The sequence below is a fragment of the Schistocerca nitens genome, chromosome 6 (genome assembly GCF_023898315.1).
Source record: "Schistocerca nitens isolate TAMUIC-IGC-003100 chromosome 6, iqSchNite1.1, whole genome shotgun sequence".
Classification (NCBI taxonomy): domain Eukaryota; kingdom Metazoa; phylum Arthropoda; class Insecta; order Orthoptera; family Acrididae; genus Schistocerca; species Schistocerca nitens.
Genome location: NC_064619.1, coordinates 234,398,419 through 234,415,257, shown reverse-complemented (window position 1 = coordinate 234,415,257; position 16,839 = coordinate 234,398,419). Strand labels below are relative to the sequence as shown.

The 16,839-nt window shown below is 40.2% G+C and overlaps 1 protein-coding gene across 1 annotated transcript in view; it reads left to right on the top strand.

Moving 5' to 3' along the window:
• LOC126263300 (neural-cadherin-like) overlaps positions 1–16,839 on the top strand; it is a 420,924-nt gene that overhangs the window by 179,049 nt on the left and 225,036 nt on the right. Inside the window, exons 6-7 of the mRNA XM_049960388.1 lie at positions 11,377–11,563; positions 11,642–11,875. Coding sequence (XP_049816345.1) covers positions 11,377–11,563; positions 11,642–11,875 — 421 coding nt within the window. The remainder of the gene's footprint in view (positions 1–11,376; positions 11,564–11,641; positions 11,876–16,839) is intronic.

Genomic DNA, 16,839 nt, shown 5'->3' with positions numbered 1-16,839 from the left:
GTTTATGTTTCAGGTGGTAGCATGTAACATATTAAGGATCAAGGAATAAGTTTTTGTGTTAGAGCAAGGATCATTTGAATTTACTTTGTATGAGAGTGCTGACTGATGCCAGCAGCCTTCTGACGGGAAAGGAGGGGGGGGGGGGGGATGATAATCCCTGTCCTCAGGTTGCTGTACATTGAGGTCGAGGGTTGAAGGAATGCTAGTCGTTGCAGTGCTGCACCTATGTCTGGAATGGAATGGGGTGCTGCAGAATTGGCACATGGTGAGAGGAGTTCATTTTGGCAAATAAGAGGATGCTGGTTACCAACCATTAATGGATGCTGAGTTTTGTATTTAATGAATGAGAATCCCAGAATGAAGTGAAGAAGCTAGAGGAGGTATTTCCTGGGCTTTAGTGGGGAGCCAAGAGCAGGGGTATTCTCAGGGAAGTTTCTTGGGAATGTGAGAAGTTGCATAAATCTTATGAACAATCATGGGAACAGATGCCGCAAGCAATGGACATGGTGCTGCAATCGCTGTTTTCATGGAAGAGGCATTGGATAGATGCTGGGCAGAGAATTTTGAAGACAGTGTTTGGAACAGCAGAGGCCAGTCACGCATTGCGATGACTGCATCTTCATTTCAGCACCATAACTGTAAACCCATGTCTCATCACCTATTATTATGTTCTTAAGAAAGTTTTCATTGCCATTAACAGTGGCAAGCAGTTCCTCACACATTTCAACATGGGTATGTTTCTAACCTTCAGTCAATAAAAGTGGTACAAATTTTGTACTGACACGATGCATCTCAAGTTTTTCACTCAAAATTTGATGGCATGATCCTACACTGACGCTCATCTCCTCAGCAACTTACTGAACAGTTAAACAATGATTTATGTGAATCATAGCACAAATGCTATCCACATATCCATCATGTGTTGATGTGGAAGGATGTTCAGACTTTGAATCGTCACAGACCGACATTCTGTCCTGTTGAATACATGTAAACCACTCATAGCACTGCACACGACTCATACAGTCCTTCATGTGTGCATTGGTGTTTGAAATGTCTCTGTGAAAGTTTTGCCAAGTTTGTAGCAGAATTTCACACACACACACACACACACATTGTTCTTCAAGCTCCTTTATTGCACTAATCTGACAAGCAGGCTGTATACTTTCTTACTCAGTGGCTGTGGTTCACTTGCTGATTGTCCAAGCGAAATGAAGCAAATGGTTGTTGTCTAAACCTGCTGCAAGGTGAATTCAGGAGCCGCTGCATGCTCTCTCTGTTTAGAGCATTTCTCTTCCAGCAGATGCCAGTGTTGTTGCTGAGAACATGAGTAGAATCAATACATTGGAATAACAGGTGCACTGCTACCTTGTATAAATAGCTGTCATTTCAGTAGCACTTTCATTCAGAGCCTAACAGTTGTACCAACATACAAAAAGTCTGCCTTCTGGACTTAGTGCCATGGCACAGCATGCCATCTCAGGCATCATCAGCAACCCAAGCTCCTGCCCAAGTGGCAGCAGGTCGTATTCTGCGCACAGCAGGCATCTTCCACCATTGTGGTGTGTGTGCCACCACACTGCATGTGTGCACCACACTGCATATCAACGGATGCTGGGACATAGCCATTCATCACGGAGTTGGCTACCACAAAAAGATTCCTGACCATCTTTATGTGCCACTGATACAACTTGTTTGTGATGTGACTCACACAATGGAGTCATGTGCCACACATTGAGCACATACATCAGCAAAGCTGGACATCTGTGCTGCAGCTGGCTGGACACTGGTTGTCATCTCTCTGATCGCCTGGCTCTTCCCACAAGAAATGGGGGATTAGTCACTGCACCACACCAATCTAGTGCAAATGTATGATAAGGTGAAGTGTTAATTTCAACAGCTGAGTCTCTCTGGACTTTCACAGGCCTCCAATCCTGTCTTAATCCTCCACCACCTGCCACCTTTCATTGTAGCCACCCCTCCACTCCCAGGTTTGGCTAGAGAAGCGATACCTGGCATTCCCCAAGGAAGTATTACAGACCATCTGCTTTTTTGTAATCTATACAAATGATTTAGGAGACAATCTGAGCAGACCTCTTAGATTGTTTGCAAATGATTCTGTCATTTACCATCTAATAAAGTCATCACAAGATCAAAACAAATTGCAAAATGATATAGACAAGATATCTGTGTGGTGCAAAAAGTTCACAATTAATTCTAAATAATGAAATGTGAAGGTCATCCGCTTGAGTGTTAAAATAAATCCACTAAATTTCAGTAACATGATAAATCACACAAATCTAACAGTGAAGAGGTTGAAAAATCAGCCAACCAGTTGCAAACAAAGGTTTATTAGCCCTTGACCTAGGTTTCGATGTTTGTAAAAATATCTTCTTCAAAAAAAGTGGGCCTTGTTACATCACATGATGGTACACTCCTGGAAATTGAAATAAGAACACCGTGAATTCATTGTCCCAGGAAGGGGAAACTTTATTGACACATTCCTGGGGTCAGATACATCACATGATCATACTGACAGAACCACAGGCACATAGACACAGGCAACAGAGCATGCACAATGTCGGCACTAGTACAGTGTATATCCACCTTTCGCAGCAATTCAGGCTGCTATTCTCCCATGGAGACGATCGTAGAGATGCTGGATGTAGTCCTGTGGAACGGCTTGCCATGCCATTTCCACCTGGCGCCTCAGTTGGACCAGCGTTCGTGCTGGACGTGCAGACCGCGTGAGACGACGCTTCATCCAGTCCCAAACATGCTCAATGGGGGACAGATCTGGAGATCTTGCTGGCCAGGGTAGTTGACTTACACCTTCTAGAGCACGTTGGGTGGCACGGGATACATGCGGACGTGCATTGTCCTGTTGGAACAGCAAGTTCCCTTGGCGGTCTAGGAATGGTAGAACGATGGGTTCGATGACGGTTTGGATGTACCGCGCACTATTCAGTGTCCCCTCGATGATCACCAGTGGTGTACGGCCAGTGTAGGAGATCGCTCCCCACACCATGATGCCGGGTGTTGGCCCTGTGTGCCTCGGTCGTATGCAGTCCTGATTGTGGTGCTCACCTGCACGGCGCCAAACATGCATACGACCATCATTGGCACCAAGGCAGAAGCGACTCTCATCGCTGAAGACGACACATCTCCATTCGTCCCTCCATTCACGCCTGTCGCGACACCACTGGAGGCGGGCTGCACAATGTTGGGGCGTGAGCGGAAGACAGCCTAACGGTGTGCGGGACCGTAGCCCAGCTTCATGGAGACGGTTGCGAATGGTCCTCGCCGATACCCCAGGAGCAACAGTGTCCCTAATTTGCTGGGAAGTGGCGGTGCGGTCCCCTACGGCACTGCGTAGGATCCTACGGTCTTGGCGTGCATCCGTGCGTCGCTGCGGTCCGGTCCCAGGTCGACAGGCACGTGCACCTTCCGCCGACCACTGGCGACAACATCGATGTACTGTGGAGACCTCACGCCCCACGTGTTGAGCAATTCGGCGGTACGTCCACCCGGCCTCCCGCATGCCCACTATACGCCCTCGCTCAAAGTCCGTCAACTGCACATACGGTTCACGTCCACGCTGTCGCGGCATGCTACCAGTGTTAAAGACTGCGATGGAGCTCCGTATGCCACGGCAAACTGGCTGACACTGACGGCGGCGGTGCACAAATGCTGCGCAGCTAGTGCCATTCGACGGCCAACACCGCGGTTCCTGGTGTGTCCGCTGTGCCGTGCGTGTGATCATTGCTTGTACAGCCCTCTCGCAGTGTCCGGAGCAAGTATGGTGGGTCTGACACACCGGTGTCAATGTGTTCTTTTTTCCATTTCCAGGAGTGTATATCAGATTAGATGTACCATCATGTGATGTAACAAGGCCCACTCTTTCTGAAGAAGATACTTTTTTCAAATATTGAAGCCTAGGTCAAGGGCTAATAGACCTTTGTTTACAACTGATTGGCTGCTTTTTCAACCCCTTTGGATTTACACAGTTCCTGTTTTGCAGCCATGTTTAAGATTTTGAAATCTAAAAGCTGTCATCTCAACTAAATACGTAAGGTTTATAACTAAAAACAACTTAACTTGGAAAAGTCTAATAGATAATGTTGTGTGAAAGGTGAACCAAAGACTGTGTTTTATTGGCAGAACACTTAGAAGATGCAACAGATCTACTAAACAGACTGCCCACACTATGCTTGCCTGTCCCCTTCTGGAGTCAGAGATCTGGTGCCAGATAGGATTGATGGAGAACAAAAATATTCAAAGAAGGCAGCTCATTTAGTATTATCGGAAAAGAGGGGAGAGAGAACCATTGATATGATACTTGAGTTCAGATGGCAAATATTAGAACAAAGGCATTTTTCATTCTGGCATGATCTCTTCATGAAATTTCAATCACTAACTTTCTCCTTTGAATGTGAAAATATTTTGTTGACACCAACCTACAATGGGAGAAATGATCATCATAATAAAATAAGAGAAATCAGAGCTCACATTTAAGTATTTGTTTTTCCCATGCATTGTTCGAGAGTGGAATGGTAGAGAAATAGTCTAAGGCAGTTCAATAGACCCTCTGCTAGGTACTTATGTGTGAACGGCAGAATAATTATGTAGAAATAGGTATCTCCCATCTCATCTTCATTTACTTTCTCTTGCCCTTCCACAATATTCTTTTCAAGTTCATTTCCCTTGTATATATTACTTCCACTTTTCAGCTTTCCCTTCTTTGCTTAATATTGGCTTGGCAACAGAGCTCTTGGTGTTCATAGAGCTGCTTCCTTTTTTGTTAATTTTGCTATAAGCTGCATCTTTCTTAGCCATAGCTGTGCATGCTTCTATACCCTAGCATTTGTTCTTTAGCCATTCCTGCTTAGGCATTTTACCCTTTCTGACAGTCTTATTTTCAGATGCCTGTATTCCATTTTACCTGCTCTTCTCTTTTTATCAGTGAAGTTCAATATGTCTCATGGTATCCAAGAATTTCTCCTGGTCCTAGTCTATTTGCTTATTTGAACCTCTGCTACCTTCACTACTTCATCTCTCTAAGCTACCCATTGATCTACATGGTGACAAATATTGAACTATGTATAAAAAACGTAAATTAGTTAAAAACTACAGCATGCATATACTTTATTCAACATGTAGACATCACTACAGATATTCAATTTAGGTTATGACATTTGAAATGCCTGCCACCTTTGGCTATGATATGGCACAGATGAATAGTGAAATTCTGCATGACCAGCAGAAACATCAGAAAATCAAAGCTGTCGATGAACCCTGAATAGCTGTTTTCAGCTCAGCAATGGTTTTGGGATCATTGTCTTTAATATAGCCCCACAAAAAGGAGTTGTGTGTGTTCAGATCTGGAGAATATGGTGGCCAATCGAGGCCCATGCCAGTGGCCTCTGGGTGCTCCAGAGTCAGAAAGTGGTCCCCAGAGTGTCCCTTTAGGACATCAAACACTCCTGCTTTGATGGGGTCAAGCTCCATCGACTTCTTGATTGCAAAATGCTGATTCTCAGTCCCCCAAATTTGCCAATTTTGCTTATTGATGAACCCATCCAAATGAAAGTGGGCTTTGTCACTAAACCAAACAATATTCACATCAAAGTCCTGTTCATCAATTCTGTGGACAATAGTGTACTGTTTTACCATGGCCGCGGGGCTTAATGGCTGATGGGTTTGAATTTTGTATGAGAAGAGACACAAGTCTTCAACAGTTATTTGTCGCAGTGTCTCCCTGTTGATTCCCACCAGTTGTGCAGCTCATCTGATCAATTTCCTGGGGCTGGTCTGAAACACAGTGTGTGTCTTCTCGATCTTTTCATGCATTTTCACTCTTTATAGATGACTGACATTACCAGGGCTGTCATCATGAACGGTACCCATTCTCTCAAACTTGTGAATAAAATTCTTGATTGTTAGCACACTTGGACAGGTTGTCTTCAGCAGGAACTTGGTTGCAAACTCTCTTTGAGCCACAATTGAGCTGTTATTGCTGGCATAGTAGGCCTTCACAAGAGCTATATGCTCAGGTATGTTGTACCGTGACATTTTCATGTGCAAAAGGCCGACAACAGCAAGGCATGTGCACATGCATATACCAATTCCCATCATGCCCCACCACCAACGATGCAGCTTGAATGTCCTAACACAAACCACTGAGAATTTATGACAATTTTATTTCATATAGTTCAATAATTGTCAGCCTGTACTTTTGTATTCTTTCCCATGTTTCAGTTAATTGTTGCCCAAAGCTCCCTTTGAAACTCTGAACAATCTCTGGGTCTTTCAATTTATCCAGATTCCATCTTCTCAATTTCGTATCTTTCAGCAAATTCTTCAGTTTTAACCTGTAGTTCATAATCATTAAAATATGATCAGAGTCTGTATCTGCCACTGGATCTGTTTTGTAGTTTAAAACCTGATTTCAAAATCTCTGTCTTACTGTTATATAACCAGTCTGAAACTTTGCAGTGTCTCCAGATCTCTTCCACTTAAACAACCTCAGTTATGCTCACCACAGAATTCTACCAGGTGGGTTTCCTCATCATTCCTTTTCCCCCCAGTCCATGTTCTGCTATATTTCGTTCTCCTCCTTTTGCTACAACAGATTTCTCCCATCACCATTAAATTTTCATCTATCTTAACTACGTGAATAATTTATACCTCATCATACTTTCTTTCAGTCTCTTTATTATCTGTGGAGCTGTAGGCAGATAAACTTGTACTACTGTGGTGAGTGCTATCTTTATGTCTATCATGGCTGCAATAACATTGTGCTGTATCTCCTTATTTCATCCATGTGTTGTTCTTTACCACCATTGTGACATCTTTTCTCCTCTGTAAAGTGGTTCTGCCCAACAAACAATAAAGGAGAAAGAGACAAAAAAATGCATGTCCAACTGTAATTAATTAGTCATCCAAGCAACTGTCATATTCAATAAAAATACAACATACAAAGTACCTACACTAAAAAGTTTTTAATTTGCCAATATAACATAGAATTTAGCTTAGGTATTATGAGAATTCCTCTTGGCTTTTATGAACTGACCCAGCCTATTATTATTCAGACAATGTACAACTCGATTTTTTGTGAATACTAAGATGCTTCTAGCATTGTTCACCAACTATAATGCCAAAGCATGTTTTAGAACACAAGTGTAAATGGCACAATAAAAAATGTGTCACAGAGCATTGACACAGATCATCTTCTCAGTTAAAGCCTCGCCTATTTTTGGTTGAAATGATGGCATCACCAACTTTGCCTATCTGTGCACTTCTCTATGTTGTTGTTGAAGTATTAGCATGCTAAAGCAGCAAATGCTGGATTACCCATTTCCAAAGGTAATTTTTGTTAGATGTAATAGTGAGATGCTATTTTGATATTACCACTAACCTCTGCTGTAGCATGTTACAGGTACTTCTGACATCAATTATGAATTGTAAAGAATGTGTACAAATATGTTCCCTTCATTACATTACTTTGATTGCATTATGTTGCAACATGCAAAGTGTTGACATTTCCTGCAGCATTCATTAGATATCAGTTTTGACTTGTCCTATATCATCATGTGCTTCTCTGCACACAATTTATGATCTACAGGATAAATAAAATTACAATTACAATTACATTTCTTCTCTGATTTAGCTCTTGAGCTCCTACACTATTTAGCAGTAAAATGTGGGCTGGATTGCTTGATACTCAACCTGTAAGTGTCTTATGGAAAGTATCAGTGAACTATGGATTCAGGTGGAAAGCAAATGGCAGGTAAATTATACTTGCTTCCTGATGATCCATTTACCGGTACTGTGTCAGAAGTTATTGTCCAGTAACATATTTGTATCCACACAGGGTTCTCTTAATATTGCAGCTCCTGTTTGTCATTTACACCTGATAAACTTGCAGAGTAGGATGTCAAATACTAGCAGTTATATAGATTTATTTATTTATTATTATTTTTAGGTTAGTTACCCAAATATCTTTATTTTAATTTTCTTCTGAACTGGTAACTTTGAAAGTAAAATGTCATCTGAGCATTATTTTCCCTTTTGAAGCATGATCTCTGCACTTTTTAGCAGCAACATTTTACTATATATTTTCAGTGCATTGGTATATATTTATCTGTATCTGATCTCTAAGTCTTGGAAAAAGACAGAAGCATTAGAGAGAAAAATTGATAAAATGAAATGGCTGTGAAGATTCACTGGAAACTTCTGCACAAGTTGTGATTAACAGGAAAATGTATCTGTCAACATTGACTATTTCATGATTTCACAATGTTTTCTCCTTTATGGACATCCTGGCAACACAAATCTTAATGATAATATTTCTCCATTGTTAATCTTGGTTCCATTTTATTGATAAAAAGAAAGTTAATGCAGATAAGCAACACTTAAAGAAAAATCCGGAGGTTACCCTATGTGTCTCATAGTTTTTGATGTCAATTTGCTTCACATCAATTGGTTCACCAAAAAAAATACTGTACCAGTTCCAAAAAGAAATAGCTGTTTGTTGGTGTTGTATGTCATATGTACAATGTCTCCCTGTGACGTATATGACACTAGGCAGTACATTTGTATGGAAACTACCATTTTGCTCTCCTGAACTCCCTTCTCAGAATAATTTGATTATTTAATTCAACACACTTTGATATCTGGGAGTTTATCTAAAAATTAATGAAGCACAAGTAATGATTTAACAAGATAACAGTAAAGTCAATAATTGTAAGATAATAATTCAAAGTATCTTGCTTCCAAAATTTAGTGCAACAATTTGGTCATCCTATTCTTTGCAGTCCTTTCCTGTCGTCATAAAGCTATAGCTAATTTTGTTATTTTATTTAATTAGTCAGTCTTTCTGATAACCAGCTCTTGCTTATATGTGCACACTCTACCTCCAGCTTCCCATTACGTGTCTGATGTGTCTGATGTCTCTGAAAAAACATTTTTGTTTGTGATGACATATTATATTAATGCTTGAGTTCCTAGAGTTTGATAACCCTTCTTCCTACATTTCAGACTTATTTTTCATGTTTGAAAAATTCTACAAAATCCAGTCCAAAACTACTTTCTTCTGTTATTATCATTAAGGCAAGAATTTTCAGTGCATTGAGATCTGCCTTTGTCATCTCATACACAAAATTCTGAAATAGTGTGACTATTATTATACAAATATCCTCTCAAAGAAGATTGAAATTCTTGTAAATCTGAGTTCGCAAGGTAAGGTCATTCATATTCACACTATTGAACAAAAAATGCAACATTTTGGAGGGATGAATGGAATGGCATGAATTTGCTGCCACTTTTACTAAAAGTGAGACTAATACAACTACATGACCAGTTAAATCATTATTTTGTAATGCTACTATGAGATAAAACATGACATTGTGTTAGTAAATCAAGTCAAGACTGTTTGTGATTGTGTTTTAGTTATTACTCCAAATGTATTTCTCAAATTACAAAATCACCGTTGTACCATTTGGCTACACACTTGACAAATATGTGTCTTTCAGTAGTGCAGTAAAGTAAGAAGTGAATATTAAAAAAAAACCAATGTGTTTGAATATTGTCTTGTCAGAACATGTTTCTTGTAAGTGTGTCAAAGGAACATATGACTTCGATATAGGCAACTTCCCTATGTTAATGTTTACTGCAGGGGATTTCAAATTTGAAGCAGTCACAGCTGTAAATCATGATTCTTGGCTATTATACCAATATTCTGGTTATCAGTCCAGTACAACATCTGAAAACACGGTGAAAATAACTGAATTATAAATGCAGAAGAGTAATGGAAATTCCTGGGTGGGCCAGTATGTAAAATAAGAGAAAGGCAACCACTCACCTATAGCAGATCAATGCACCATTCTCACTAGCTTCTTTAATTAAGTGTTGTGGAGGTTGATAAGAAGTCACACTGTTGGACTTCCATCACACATCATATTGTTACAACAATGGGAAGGTGCATGTTGGTGATTTGTTTATATATATAGTATGTTGCTAATAAAAAGAAATGGGTAGTTTAATTCAGCAATAGATTATCAGTACCTAGTGACAGATTGTCTTCTTTTTCTTGTGCCTTAGCACCGCATCAGCACATGCTTTGCATTGTTATTAACAGGTTTGGTATGGTTAATTTAAGGAGCGGCCAGATGCCCTTCCTGTCACCACTCCTGATGAGTGGAATATTTGTAGCCCAAAAGCCTGAATGTAGTGTTATCCATGTGAAAGTGAGCAAAAATTTTCTAAATGTTTGCAAATCATGTAACTGAGGTGACTGGGTCTCCAGCCTGGTATTCACCCAGTGGGATGTGGAAAACTGCCTGAAATCACATCCAGGCTGGCCAGTACACCATTCTGTTTATGTCAAGTCCTATATCGTTTGTACAATGGAATGGATGATAAATAAGAACTTGTTAACCCACTCAGCCGATTTGATCTGGGACCAGCACACCTCCCTAGTGCAGAAGCAGGTCTTTAACACGTACAGCTGCATGTACTGTACGGGTTCAACACCCAGTGATAAATAACATCGATTAAAAAACTTTAAGAGATAATATCTTAAAAATCGTCAAATATGTCTTTGATTTTATTTAGAGTAGTTTTTACTACTGTTTGGGGCATGATGAGAAACAGCAGTGATGTTGTTATATTAATTTGTGACTTCAATTGTTTATTTTTTTTGACATGAGTCATGGGTAGCACAAATTCTCTACTTTTATAATTATGTTGCACTTTGTGTCCAGTGCTGAGTAATCAATCAGATGTGGGAGTGAATGCAGTGGTGTATTTGGAAGTGCAGGCAGAAATAAACTGTATTTTTTAAAACCTGTTTTCAGGTGTAGAGAGTAGGAATAAATATACATGTGTTACTTATTTTAAAGATCAATGATCCATTGTGCACAGCTCTTTGTTTCCCACCTGATTGCTCTCAGCCTTCACGCATTATGACAGCTCTGCCATCTTTCTATCAGTGTCTCGGGGGCAAAGGAACTGTGACACAACAGAACAAATTCATGTTAATTTCTGGGAATATCTCTGGACTGCATTATTTCTGATACCAGGTGAATAAATCATTGGTAAATAATAATAAGAAATTCTCTATAGGGTTCAACCATCAGTTACCCATTTTCCCAGCACTTCACAAAGCCTTCCTCCTCCTCCCCCTCCTCCCCCTCTCCCCACCCCAAATCCATGTGTGTGTGGGCATGCACACGCACATACATGTGTGTGTGTGTGTGTGTGTGTGTGTGTGAGAGAGAGAGAGAGAGAGAGAGAGAGAGAGAGAGAGATGAGCAATAATGAATTTAGTAAACTATATGTAGTACATAAAGACTCATCACATATTGCTCTATTTCTTAGCCCCTGGACAGAGACCAGCCAAATGGACGCCCTCAATGGAGGTTTACAGTATTTGCTCAAGATGAGGGTGGTGAAGGTCTTGTTGGATATGCTGATGTACAAGTCAACTTGAAAGACATTAATGACAATGCACCAGTGTTCCCTCAGGGAATTTATTTCGGAAATGTAACAGAAAATGGAACTGCAGGTAAGTCACCCAAGAGTATGTATGTTGAAAATAAAAAAAATATGTGTTTTCAGTGTATTACATATTACTCATTTTCAGGAATGGTTGTCATGACAATGACTGCAGTGGATTATGATGACCCGAATGAAGGATCTAATGCCAGGCTTATATACTCCATTGAGAAGAATGTTATAGAAGAGGAAACTGGTTCTCCAATATTTGAAATAGAATCAGAGACTGGTGTAATCAAGACAGCTGTATGTTGCCTTGATCGTGAACGAACTCCAGATTATTCCATCCAGGTGGTGGCCATGGATGGAGGAGGGTTAAAAGGTATTTAATTATGTTATTTATCCAAGGGTTTTGTGATCTTGAATGGTTGTGGAATGTAAATGATGAGCAAATCAGTAAAACCCCTAGAATGGAAAAAGAAATATTTGAAACAAATATGCAGTAATGTAGGCAATTAATTACTGTAACTCGTAATATGTTAATGTTGTTTGACGCGGTAGAGAGCATCCACTTACCAGCTTGAAAATTCTGAATGGGATTCACAAACGCCGGCCGCGGTGGTCTAGCGGTTCTAGGCACTCAGTCCGGAGCCGCGCAACTGCTACGGTCGCAGGTTTGAATCCTGCCTCGGGCATGGATGTGTGTGATGTCCTTAGGTTAGTTAGGTTTAAGTAGTTCTAAGTTCTAGGGGACTGATGACCACAGATGTTAAGTCCCATAGTACTCAGAGCCATTTGAACCATTTTTGGATTCACAAACAATAAGGAAAATGTTGAGTATTTACTTTTCTGAACTTTCTAAGTAGTTTCTTTGGTAGGAACAAGAGATGTGGTGAAGGTTTAGAATGTGCTTAAAATATTTGACACAATCTTTCTCCTATTATGTCAACTGAAATTAAAGAACTCTGAAGATATTGGTCTGACTCTCTGATCCAGCTTCCAAATCTATTAGACATGCCATCCACTAAAACACCATACACTCAATGTCAGTCCTCTTCCCAAGATATATAAGCTGTATCATCTTGTCAGCAACCAATAATGACTTCTGTTTCCCTAGTCAGCATATTTCTCTTGCAGTTTATCAGTTTCTACACCTTACTGTCTGCAGGCTCATGTCCTTTATCATTCCTATGAGTGAGCATCTGACACACTCAACCACACATCGTTACACCAACATTCTTAGTCACAAGAGAAGCACTGTAGGAAAAGTTCTCATACACTCCACACAAGCACCACACATTTCAGCCCCTAATTGGACATAAGTACATACATATATACACACTTTGCTGGCCATTATAGATGCAACACTAGGAAGAATAGCAAAGAATGAAATATAATTATGGTGTGTATATAGTATAGTAAGAAGATTATGCACTGAGGTGACAAAAGTAATGCGATAGCAGAAACAGATGACTTAGTATCATATACATAAGGTATAAAAGGCACATTGCATTGGTAGAGCTGTCGTCTGCTCTTGGATGATGTAAGTTAAAAGGTTCCCAATGTGATTATGACTGTGACAGACTAAACATGGAATGGTAGTTGGAGCTAGATGCATAGAACATTACATTTCTGATTTTGTTAGAGATTTCAATGTTCTGAGAGCCACCGTGTCAAGAGTGTTCTGAGAATACCAGATTTTAGGCATTACCTCTCACCATGGAAAATGTAGTGGTCAACATCCATCACTTAATGACTGAGAGCAGTGGCATTTGTGTAGTGTTGTTAGTGCTAACAGACCAGCACTGCATGGAATAACTGCAGAAACCAATCTTGAATGTATTACAAACATATCAATTTACACAGTGTGCAAAATTTGGTGTTAATGGACTATGGCAGCAGACAACCAATGGAAATGCTTTTGCTAAAAGTACGACATCACCTGCAGCATCTCTCCTGGGCTTATGACCATATCAGTTGGATCCTAGATGACTGGAAAACCATGGCCTGGTCATATGAGTCCTAATTTCAGTTGGTAAGAGCTAATGGTAGGGATGGCACAGAGCGCATGAAGCCACGGACCCAAGTTATCAACAAGATACTGTGTAAGCTGTTAGTGGCTCCATTATGGTGTGGGCTTTGTTTACACAGAATGGGCTGGGTCCTCTAGTCCAGCTGATGTGATCATTGACTGAAAATGGTTATGTTGGGCTACTAAGAGACCATTTGCAGCAAACAAAAATGGAATTTTTATGGTGACAGTGCCCCATGTCACAAGGCCACAGTTGTTCACGGCTAGTTTGAAGAACATGTTGAACAATTTGAATGCATGATTTGGCCATCGAGATCACCTAATAAGAATCTCATCAGACATTTATGGTATGTAATGAAGAGGTCAGTTCATGCACAAAATCCTGCTCTGGCAGCACTTCTGCAGTTATGGATGGCTATAGAAGCAGCATGCCTCAGTATTTCTAAAGAGGATTTCCAGTGACTTGTTGAGTCCATGCCACATCAAACCGCTGCACTACACCAGGCAGAAAGAGGTCCAACACAATATTAGGGGGTATCCCAGGAGTTTTGTCACCTCATTGTATATAATTAAATTTATAGCTGATTTGGGGATATACAGAGCTGCCACCTGTGGCAGCAAAAACAGCTCTAGCCTGGATGGGCATAATATGAAACCATGCTTAGGTGACAGATATGGGTACATCATTCTATACCGTGTCATCTCTGTGCCAGAGTTCTTCAATCAAAGTGGAGGTGAGTGGTGGCATCTCAGTCTCTCACCAACCCATGATCACATGTTTTTAATGGTTGAGAGATCTGGAGAATGTGCTGGCCCCTGCAACTGTCGAACACCCTCTCTATTTAGGCAGGTGAAGACAACAAGGTAAACATGTGGCCTTACATTATCTTTTTAAAAGCTAAAATTATTGAGACCTCGAAGACAAGGCACAGCCATCAGCCTTAATACAGCAAAAACATGAAATTACTGACTATGTGGTGTGGAGGTGTCCGTATTGTGCACCTTTGTCACCCCATACCATGATGCCAGATACTGGACCCGTATGACAATAGCAAATGCAATCTGGCAGGTTTCATTCTCCATGATGAGTCCACATACCTACATCTTTTAGAAAGACAGTGTGGGTCCACTCTGGTGTTTTTGTTTGGGACACCATTGTCAGTGCACAACCCTCTGCTTCCACATCAAGGGAAGCCACATTCTGACAGTCTGTGAAGCTCTTGTCATCATCACCCTGTCTGTGTGGGTACCTGCCATGCTATTAACAAACCCATTTTTAGACTCAAGGTAAGTGATATGGCTGTACAATCATGCAGAGCTGAGTGAACAATATGTTTCTTTTCTACCTCAGGTAGGTCATTTAGATGTTGAATATGGTGTTCCAGAGCCCACTGATTCCATATTTTGCATGACAGTCTGTGGATCCTTGATCAACACAAGCAGTGATATTGCAGAATGATAAACTGCAGGTCATTGCTTCACCACTGTTGAATTTCAACACATGCTGGCAGTTGAATCTCATTCTTACACAGAGCAGAGAGTTTCATCAAACAAGTCTTCAGACTGAAGGCACCAACAACAACATGATCTTTTTACAAATGAACAATATTCAAATGCAATTTCTGAGTGAGAAACTCACTGTGTAATCTTTCCTTTTATACAGAATGTATGTGGCATTACTCATACCTAGTTTGTGTAGCTGTGCCGAAATGCTAATCTTTTGCATATTCAAGCAAGCAGTGCACTTCATGCCAATTTGGTATTTGTTGCACACCACCTTCATGATTTGATGATGGCCAGCAATGTATTACAGTGGAAGTATGATAGCCATCAAGCTCATTCCCAAGACAATATAGCTCCAGGTAACTTTATAAGGAAACTTCAAACTTTGTGATTGTGAATATATTTGGAACAAAATACCAGAAACAAGGCTACTTGTTCCCTTACTCATATCATTTAGACTCTCTTTTCAATTTTAGTGATTCTAAACAACAAACAGGCAATCCATCACCATGCTCTTGCTGTGCATCTAATCTTAACCTACGCTAATCTCTTCTTCCTTTCTAGTAATCTATTCTCTTCCAGAATTGTCTTTGCTTTCCATTTTCTATTTGAAGTCCACATTTTTTCTTTATATTTTGCTCATTACCTGCCTCCCTTTTTGTTAGTGTCTTCCCTTTTTATTCATATGTTCATCTTTATTTTTATATTTCCCATTTTTCCCCTTTGTCTCTCCTAGTCTCCATATATATTTTTTTCTTTTTTTGCCTTCACTGTTCTCTGCAATTCTTTATCAAGTGTCTCCATCCAAATACTTTAATTATGTTACAAATTTAAACTTTGGCACATCATTAATAGTTAGCCAACTGTTTTTCAACCCCTTACTGTGTTGGAAAGTTGTAACTGAATGTTACCATTAATTCAGCCCAAACATCCACAGTAGCAGAAAACTCATGTACTACTATAATTCACTAAAATGAGTGGCAGTTTGCACACTAATACTATCAAATTATACTCTTGCATGACAAAGCAGCACTAGAACAGATATGTGGTAACACAATAAGAAATAGTCAATAACATTCATTACTGATGGTCTGTCCCTAATAAAATGAAATTTAAATAACCTAGCTGTCTCTTGGCAGTCTCTGATATTACCGCTGTGACTGAAAGTATTTAAGCAGACACTTGTTTGACTGTCCTGTTCCTCTGTAAATAGCAACTGCTAAGTTGGCAGGTAGTCTTCTGAGAAAAACTTGTGGTACTGTGCTCCCTAGCATAATTGCAAGAACTGTACTGAGCTGACTGGAGGCACTAAACTAAACTGGCTGCAGGCACTGAACTGTAATGAGTGAGTGTCCATAGTGCATCATCTTTTCTGTCTGATGGCTGAAGTATCTCCATCTCCACTGGGACTTGACAGAAACAAAGTAGTCAGCATCTCGCAGTGCTCTCTTTGGCAGTTGACAATACTATTGGTGATCAAACACACTACACTGCACTGATAGACATTGCAGAAGCATAAAGTGGTCCCAAGTAGTGGAGAAAGCTGCTCAGAACTGAGAAGTGCTGCGCAAGTGGTTGTACCTGTGTGGTGGTGGCCTGTCATAGTACTGTTGTGTACCCCTTGAGCCATTTACACAACATGCTCTCTGAACCTTTTGTGTCTCTTGATCTGATATTCAGAGTGACTTATACTTGTTTTCTCTCACTTGTGTAAAGAAATTTCTTTTAGTTGTTAGAATTTCTTCTTTGTTTCTTCATTTTATGTGTTTCATTCAGTCATGAATTACTGTGAGCTATTTTCCACTTGTACC